This window comes from Arachis duranensis, chromosome 1 (genome assembly GCF_000817695.3).
Source record: "Arachis duranensis cultivar V14167 chromosome 1, aradu.V14167.gnm2.J7QH, whole genome shotgun sequence".
In the NCBI taxonomy this organism is placed as follows: Eukaryota; Viridiplantae; Streptophyta; class Magnoliopsida; order Fabales; family Fabaceae; genus Arachis; species Arachis duranensis.
In genome coordinates, this window is record NC_029772.3 from 91,628,799 (window position 1) to 91,637,494 (window position 8,696).

Consider the following 8,696-nt stretch of genomic DNA (forward strand, 5'->3'; position numbering starts at 1 on the left):
ACTTTAATTTATATAGTAGAGTGTCCTTTAATAAAATTATGAAAGAATAAAAAAATAAAATTTTTTTATTGTATATTTTTGTTGTTGTATATTATGGAAAAACAATACAACCTATTTATATTAATTACTAAATTGATTTTAAATTTTAAAATAAGATAAAACAACCAAAATTTTTAGATTTCTAAAAAGATAAGTATAACTAACTTTAAAAAAATAAACATAACAAATTTTATTTTTAGAAGAAAAAGATAAGATAATAAATAAAAATAAAATAAAAATTTAATAAAATTAAACAATAAGACTTAAAATAATATTAGCCATAACTGATTTTTTTATATTAGAACAACTTAATTAAACTTAAATGCATAACATTATTAAAAAATAAAACGTTATTATTTTTATTTTTTATTTTAAAAATTTTTTAAAATAAAAAATATTAAAATTTAAAATAAAAAATAAAAACATAAATCAACCACATCAAAATTGTCAACTTATTTTATCTTAATTATTAATATATTTTCGTTTTATTTTCAAGAAACCAAATGAATTATTCCCTTAACTAAGGAGTTTAAGTAAGTGTCTAATACATTATTGATAATAATCAATTTTTTTTTGTAAATATTAATTTCCAACAAGTCATTAATTATATTTTCAGAATTGTATAAGAAATCAAACTCTCTTTTTTTTCTATTTTTTTTCTTAACTATAATCTATAGACATTAAATATTAAATATTAAATAATGGATAAAAGGCAAAATTCCGTATGGATTTGACCTTTTTAAGAAGGGAAAGGAGAAATAAGAAGAAGAAGTAGGTTTGACCAAAAGCTTCAAACTAGTAATAAATGACGGCGTGCGCGGTTTCCACCTCACCCCAACTTAAATTTAACACGTGTCGTTTTCCACCGTCCGTAACTATAACTGTAAACCTCCCTCTTCCCCTTCACCCTTGTCTAGTTATCTTAATTTATTTTGCTTTTTTTTTTCAAAAACCTAACCTATTCAAACCCAAAAGAAAAAAAAAATCGAGAAAAATATTAGGTATTGCTTGATTGATTCGAATAGCTTACTTTTCAATTTCTTGATTATGATTATTATCCGCAGATTTAGATTCGTTTCCTTAAGCTGAAAATTTTCCAGGTTTCGATTTTCCTGCAGGATCGTAATCGCGATCGAAGAAGATGTTGGAGCAGTTGTTGATATTTACGAGGGGAGGCTTGATCCTGTGGACATGCAGGGAGCTCGGTAACGCCCTCAAGGGTTCTCCGATCGACACCTTGATTCGATCTTGTTTGTTGGAGGAGCGATCCGGTGACGCCAGCTACAACTACGATGCACCTGGAGCTTCTTACTCCCTCAAGTGGACTTTCCACAACGATCTAGGGCTTGTTTTTGTTGCGGTCTACCAGCGGATTCTCCACCTTCTTTATGTCGACGATCTTCTCGCCGCCGTCAAGCGCGAATTCTCGCAGATCTACGACGAGAAGAGGACGGAGTACCGAGATTTTGACGAGATTTTCCGCCAGCTGAAGGCGGAGGCTGAGGCACGAGCTGAGGATCTCAAGAAGGCGAATCCTGTTGGGAGGACCGTCGCCGGTGGCGGTGGGAATAGCAACAGCAAGAAGCAGGGGTTAGGGCACAAGGTTGGATCCGAAGGTGGTGGTGGTGGTAAGAAGAAGAGCAGTGGTGGTGATGGAGATGGTGATGGTGATAGGAAGAAAGGGGGTAGATTGGAGAATGGACACACTAATGATAATTTTGTTGTAGTTAAAGAGACTAACTTGAAAGGTAGTAGTGTGAATGGTAAGGAGAATGAGAGCTCCAATCTTGGGGCTTTTGATGTAAATAGGCTTCAGAAGCTTAGGTCCAAAGGTGGGAATGGGAAGAAGGGTGGTGATGGTGCTGTTTCTGCCAAGGGTCCTTCCAAGGCGGAGCCTCCAAAGAAGGCAGTGAAGAAGAATAGGGTTTGGGATGATTCGACCCCTGAGACCAAACTGGATTTTACAGATCATGGGGTTGATGATGGTGGGGATAGGAAAGTTGATTTTCTGGCTAAAGAGCAAGGGGAGAGTATGATGGATAAGGATGAAGTTGTTAGCAGCGATAGCGAGGATGACGAGGAGGAGGATGGTGATGACACTGGGAAGAACAGTAAGCCTGATGCTAAGAAGAAGGGCTGGTTTTCCTCTATGTTCCAGAGGTAAGATTGTTCAACTATTGAACTTGATCTTTGTATTGTGGCGGAATTTTGCTTGCTCTGTTTAGATTTGTATTAAGTTGTTTGAATATGTTGCTAGAATGAGATGTAGTGTACCTTATGGGGTTGCATGGATGCTTTGCCGTATGAATTCCTGAAAATTGATATTTAGATATACATTCGTTATTTAACTTTGTATGTGAAGATTTTGTACGTTGTCTTATCAGGAACTCATTTTATAAGTGTTACATAGGAGTAAATTGCATAGCTATAGAGAGAAGAGAAGGAAAATTTAGAATGACAGAGAGAAATTTAATATGAAATGATGAGATCCATATCCATATCCATACTTAGTTCACTAGGAGAGGCTTGGGTGGGAACTTCGAGCAGCAAAGTTAGTTGATTGTGTGTTTAAAGTTGTGAGCATGATGTTTTTTGTTTTAGGTTCACTTTTTTTTAAGCGTAAGTTGCATAAATTTTTGTTGGTATAATTTGCGGTAATTGAGAATGACTAATTACATATTGCTGCACTTCCTTGTTCTCAGTATTGCTGGGAAAGCAAATTTGGAGAAGTCAGACTTGGAACCAGCTTTGAAAGCTCTGAAGGATAGGCTGATGACCAAGAATGTGGTATGCATCTGTTATGGACCCTGTTTTTGTTTCCTCTTGCATATCTAATAAGTGGTTTATATTAAGCTACTTTTGCTCTATGAAATTGGCTAATTTTTTTCAACACTGCCATCACTTTTAGGCTGAGGAAATAGCGGAGAAACTATGTGAATCAGTGGCAGCAAGTCTTGAAGGAAAGAAGCTAGCTTCATTTACAAGGATATCTTCAACAGTGCATGTATGATCCAGTTCTCTCCCTTAATTCTGACCTTTTTCTTTTTTTGAATTATTATAAGGATACCTTAGGGTATGTATGATCCTGTCTCTCCCTTAATTCTCACTGTAGACATAATACATGATAGAGCGCATTGGCGTTATTTAATCTATGTAGCCGACCCGACCTAGTGGGATAAGGCAGTTGTTGTTGTTGTATTATAGTGAATGTGCTGATGTTATGGTTCAAAATCAATACAGGCTGCAATGGAAGAAGCCCTTGTGCGTATTTTAACCCCTAGACGCTCTATTGACATATTGAGGGATGTGCATGCTGCCAAGGAGCAAAGGAAACCATATGTTGTTGTATTTGTTGGAGTTAATGGAGTTGGAAAATCTACTAATCTGGCTAAGGTGTGAAGGAGAATAATCTTTTTCCTTCAATTTATTTAAGATTCTATATGTTGGGGTTGTATTTGATGGGAAGTACTATTTGTTCCACCGTGTAGGTTGCGTACTGGCTTCAGCAACACAACATCAGTGTCATGATGGCTGCATGTGATACATTTCGGTCAGGGGCTGTTGAGCAGCTGCGGACCCATGCACGCAGACTTGAGGTTTATTTTTATTTTAACTACTCAAAAGTGTATCCATGCATTCTTCATTGGAAGCATATTATCTTACAATTTCCATTTCTAGATCCCTATATTCGAGAAGGGTTATGAGAAAGATCCTGCTGTTGTGGCAAAAGAAGCAATTCAGGAAGCTTCACGTAATGGTTCTGATGTGGTTCTGGTTGATACCGCTGGTCGTATGCAGGTATGCGGTTACTTTTATCATGGGAAAATAATCTTCATTGACGGCATGAGAATTAATGTACAATTGAGTCACTGCTAATATGTTACGGTTGGTTTTCAGGACAATGAACCATTGATGAGAGCACTTTCAAAGCTCATATACCTCAACAATCCTGACCTGGTTCTATTTGTGGGAGAAGCACTGGTTGGTAATGATGCTGTTGATCAGCTTTCAAAGTTCAATCAGGTTCAATTCTATATCTTTAATACTTTTGGCAAGTGAAGTTCTTTCGTTTTCCCCCTTCTATTTTTGTTTATCTAGTTATTGAACCCAGCTATTTGGTTGCAGAAATTGGCAGACCTTTCTACTTCTTCCACACCCAGATTAATAGATGGGATCTTGCTCACAAAGTTTGACACCATTGATGATAAGGTGTGTGTTGTATTTGGGCCTTTGGATCGTATTTGGGAATGTTCCGTCTGTTAACTTGTGTTTCCGTGTGTCAGGTTGGAGCTGCGCTCTCTATGGTGTACATATCTGGAGCTCCGGTCATGTTTGTGGGCTGCGGACAGTCCTATACCGATCTTAAGAAACTGAATGTTAAGTCAATTGTGAAGACCCTCCTTAAGTGAGAGGACAACACTGTTATTTCGCCTGCAAGCTGTTCACTTCTCTTGTCATATGCATGTCTGTGTTTGTTGTTATCCTATCCCTATCCCCCCTTGATTCCTGTTACTACTATGTAAGCAAAACCGTGTGTAGCCGACTTCGGAGGCACTTTGAATTGCTTGTAATGGAAACCTTCTTCCCTCTTTCCACCTTGAGGAAATCTTTGTCGATTTTTTGGTACATATATCGTGTGCTGTGCTAAAGCTTTCTTCGCTATCAAGAAATTCTGGTTCTGGGTAGGTAAATTGTTCGACAATCCGTTTCGAAAAACTTAACATATCATCAATCATTAATGGGAATAAATAAATGCAAGTTTATATATCATCACTCCAAAATTTAGGTGGAGTAGATGCCTCAACTTGTACGATATCCCCAAAATGCAGCTTAATCATTTTGGTGTAAATTTTCGACATTATAAATTTATAATAAGTGAGACCTGAATAAGCATAGAGGAGAATCAGAATCTCGTATTTGGCATCCGTCCCCAATACGTTAAAACTTAAATTAGGCTTGTAACTTGTTATACTTGCCTGTATGGCAAAACGCGCAATTTCTGATAATTAGTTTACCCTGTGGAAGTAGTGTTTGTACATGTGCAATTTAGGATTCTGATTAGCCAGAAAAGGAAGTCACAAGTGTGAAGATGTGACAGAGACCCGACACCTATTTGGCTCTTGTTCTGAACCAAAAAACAGTTCCACCTCTTCATTTTCCATCCTACAACATTGCCAAAAGCTACAAATTGCCTTCTTTAAAGTCTTCAAAAGTTAAAACTCAAGGCATGATATGTCTCACTCGCCTGCCCAGCTATTCATTTGTCCATGCTCATTCTGCTTTTCATTCATCCCATATTTTATTATTCTCATCATCTCAATTATTCAAAACAGAAATTACAGTTTTATATTATATTATATCAGTCATGCTAGGAAAACAATATCTAAAATTCTGTTATAATATAACATCCATAATTACATATTTATTACATCTAAAATTGTCTAATTATTCTAACAATAATTAATGAATGCTAAATAAGATAACTTTGAGTTCTTTGAACTGATTTTTTTTGTCTTCCAAATATTATTGATATAGTATATAGTATAGTATAAATTAATTGCATTCTTCTATCACTTCAATAACTCCAAATTTAATATATTATACATAAGAGCTATACGAGAAATAAAAAAGATTATAAAGCACGGGAACCCTTACTATTTAAGTGGCCATTATTGCTTCCTCTCTCACACACAGATATCCTAACATTCATCAATGGCTTCCATACAAAATGTATCTCCATTTCCATTATTCTTCTTGATCATCATGATGTCAACGACATTATTGCTACTAATTTCCAACTCTGAAGGCAGAGAATTTTTGGTTGGAGGCAGTGAAGATTCTTGGAAGGTTCCACTTCCATCACCAGATTTTCTCAACCAGTGGGCTGGCACCCACCGCTTCAAAATCGGCGATGCCCTCAGTAAGCAACTACTACTCCATTACAGTTGAAACTTGCATGCAGTTGTCTTTGTGTGAAATTAATATTTAAGAACCGTTAAATGATTTGACAAGTTTAACTAAATTATCATCTATCTGTTATCAACTTTAGCGTTCACCATACTTGCATTACAAGTTACAACTTACAACTAAGCGTGCAAGGCATTTTTTTTATATATGCGCTGAGAAACCACTTATCCCAAAAACTTAACTGCATGGATGTAGTATTCAAATACGACAACATGACAGAATCGGTGCAAATGGTGCCTGAGGAGGACTATGAAAGTTGTGAGAGGGTTGGAGATGATCACCAGAGATTCAACGATGGGAATACCAAAGTGATTTTGAGGAGTTCAGGGCCAATTCACTTCATAAGTGGACAAGAATCTCATTGCCACATGGGTTTGAAGCTTGCTGTGGTTGTTATGTCTGCCATTCACCACCACCAACCAACTTCTCCTAATCATTCACTGCCCCTGCCTCCCTCCCCCTCGCCGGCGGCGCCACTGTCAACTAATCAAGGTGCTCTTGCTCACACTCCACCTGCCGGATTCATCATGGGTTTCGAAGTTTCATCGGTCATGCTGTTCTTCCTCGTTATTTAAGCTATTATTGTGTTATTTTTTGTTTTTTCGGTTGTTCATGGTATCCTACGCTCCGACAGGTCAATGATTAATCCGTCGCGGATTTGAATTTCATTTAAAGATTTCTCGCTAACTAATAGATTGCTGTATACATAAGGTGGGATTCAAACCTCTTACAATTATTTAAACGGACTCCACCAACCGAAGTTAGCTTATTATTGTTGTGTTATCTGTTGGGTTTATAGATTGCATCTTATTTTGGTTTATTTATTTGGGAAATGGTTGTGTTTTGACATCGAAACTCAAAAGTTTGCACTTAGGAAGAGTTGTTAGAATTTTAAGGATGACATGCATGTAGGGCTGCAAGTGAGTCAACTCAGTTCATGAATCAGCTCGAGCTTGATTCATTAATAGTTTGATAAGCTAAACTTGTAAGTTGGTGAGTCAAACTTGAGTTTGAAATTGAGCTCATAAATTAAATAAGCCAAGTTTGAGTAAAAAATTTATAATTTATTGATAGATAAATAATATATAAAATTGATCTTTTTAAATATTTTTTAAAATATATAAGTTATAACTTATTGATATAGAATTATAGATTATGTATTTATGTTTCTATTATTTGAGCCAACTCATGAGTTCGAACTAGCTCGTAAGCTTTTGGTGAGCCGAATTTGAGCTTAAGAAATATACTTTATTATTAATGAAGCGAGTCGTGAGCCAAGCTCAATTTTTGTGAGTCGAACTTGAGCTTGGTTTAGTTCGACTCAGCTCAGCTCACTTCCACACTACTGCCATGCTATATTAAGAAAGTGTGTTTAAGTTAATCTTAATAAAAAGAACATGATTGATGATTAAATTTACTACACACCACAAAATTGGACTAATAATGTGAGATAAAAAGTTTTATTTCTATAATCTCTCCTATGGTCATTCAAATTTAATATTAGATCCACTAAGCGTTAAGTAATTATATATCATACACTCACCAAGGAAAGGAGGAGGATTATTTATTTCACGACCACTTAGAAAAGTAAGGTCAAACAATGATTACATGGTGAGTCTCCTTATTTATTAGTGGCATCAAGCAATTCTTGAAGGTCAACCACACAAAAAGTCAACTATATATCAAACACTCCAATTATTCAAGATGCTCCATTTATACCCAACTCACTTATTTTTCGCCTTGTATTCCTTGTTACCACTCCAATCATGTACATACACACTTCTCTTTCTTCAACACAAGCATATAAATACCTATAAAATCAAATCAAAGCACAAACATCAAAACAATAATCTTTGAAGGATATATAATAAGTAAAAGAAAAAAAATGGTAGAACAAGGGAAAGTGAACATGGCAAGAGCAGAGGCAGTGAATAAAGAACATTGTTCATCATCATCATCGGCAAAGTTACATACAACAGAAGTGCTTCACCAAACTAAGAAGTTACCTTATTGTCCAATGAAAATGGCCCTTGGTGGCTTTGCAGCAACGGTTGTTTTAGGTTACTTTGTGTTATACTCACATAAGAAGCCTGAAGCATCAGCCATGGATGTTGCTAAGGTTGCTACTGGCATGTCCACTCCAGAAAACACTCGTCCCAGAAGTTAAATTATATTTCATTAATTATTGTTACAAGTTTCAGCGGTTTTTTTTTTCTTCGTTTCAATATTCCATCGACCCTTGAAGCTGATACTATATGTAAATTAAATAAATCAGCTTCATCATATATATGCACTTGTGCTACGTACTTAATTAATTACCGTCATTGTTATTATTATCTCAATTTTGTAGTATTATTTTCAAATTGTTGTATACGGACATGTATTAATAATCAATACTAATTGTGAATAAATATAAAAATTCAGCTTTTTAATTATTATCCATTGTTATTATGATGTGTGGAATGTGAACATCAATTGTTGTATTCTACGGATGGAAATGTGCTATGTATGAGTTGTAACCTAGCTATATAGATATATCTCCACAAATATCAAACGCAAAACATGAATTATATTATCTAATAAGAGTTTAATTTTTATGTCATCTAAAAACATTTTATATGCATAATAAATTGTGATTATTATCACATTAACAAAATTAAAATAATTTTTAAAATTATTATTTAAAATTT

At 35.3% G+C, this 8,696-nt stretch overlaps 2 protein-coding genes across 3 annotated transcripts; both read left to right on the top strand.

Moving 5' to 3' along the window:
* Positions 1–904: 904 nt before the first annotated feature.
* On the top strand, positions 905–4,665 carry LOC107459257 (uncharacterized). Of its 2 annotated transcripts, none has more exons than XM_016077483.3 (10): positions 905–1,040; positions 1,140–2,199; positions 2,742–2,826; positions 2,948–3,043; positions 3,280–3,432; positions 3,528–3,635; positions 3,718–3,837; positions 3,937–4,062; positions 4,165–4,248; positions 4,323–4,665. In XM_016077483.3, exons 2-10 carry the CDS (start codon positions 1,181–1,183, stop codon positions 4,446–4,448), a joined length of 1,917 nt encoding a protein of 638 aa, XP_015932969.1. In that variant the 5' UTR covers positions 905–1,040; positions 1,140–1,180; the 3' UTR covers positions 4,449–4,665. The 2 variants fall into 2 exon arrangements, with proteins under 2 accessions (XP_015932969.1, XP_015932973.1); XM_016077487.3 differs by having other exon boundaries at positions 951–1,040; positions 1,158–2,199.
* A 1,063-nt stretch (positions 4,666–5,728) lies between these two features.
* On the top strand, positions 5,729–6,775 carry LOC107461107 (early nodulin-16). The gene is made up of 2 exons (XM_016079575.3): positions 5,729–5,959; positions 6,202–6,775. Exons 1-2 carry the CDS (start codon positions 5,752–5,754, stop codon positions 6,579–6,581), a joined length of 588 nt encoding a protein of 195 aa, XP_015935061.1. The 5' UTR covers positions 5,729–5,751; the 3' UTR covers positions 6,582–6,775.
* Positions 6,776–8,696: the final 1,921 nt, after the last annotated feature.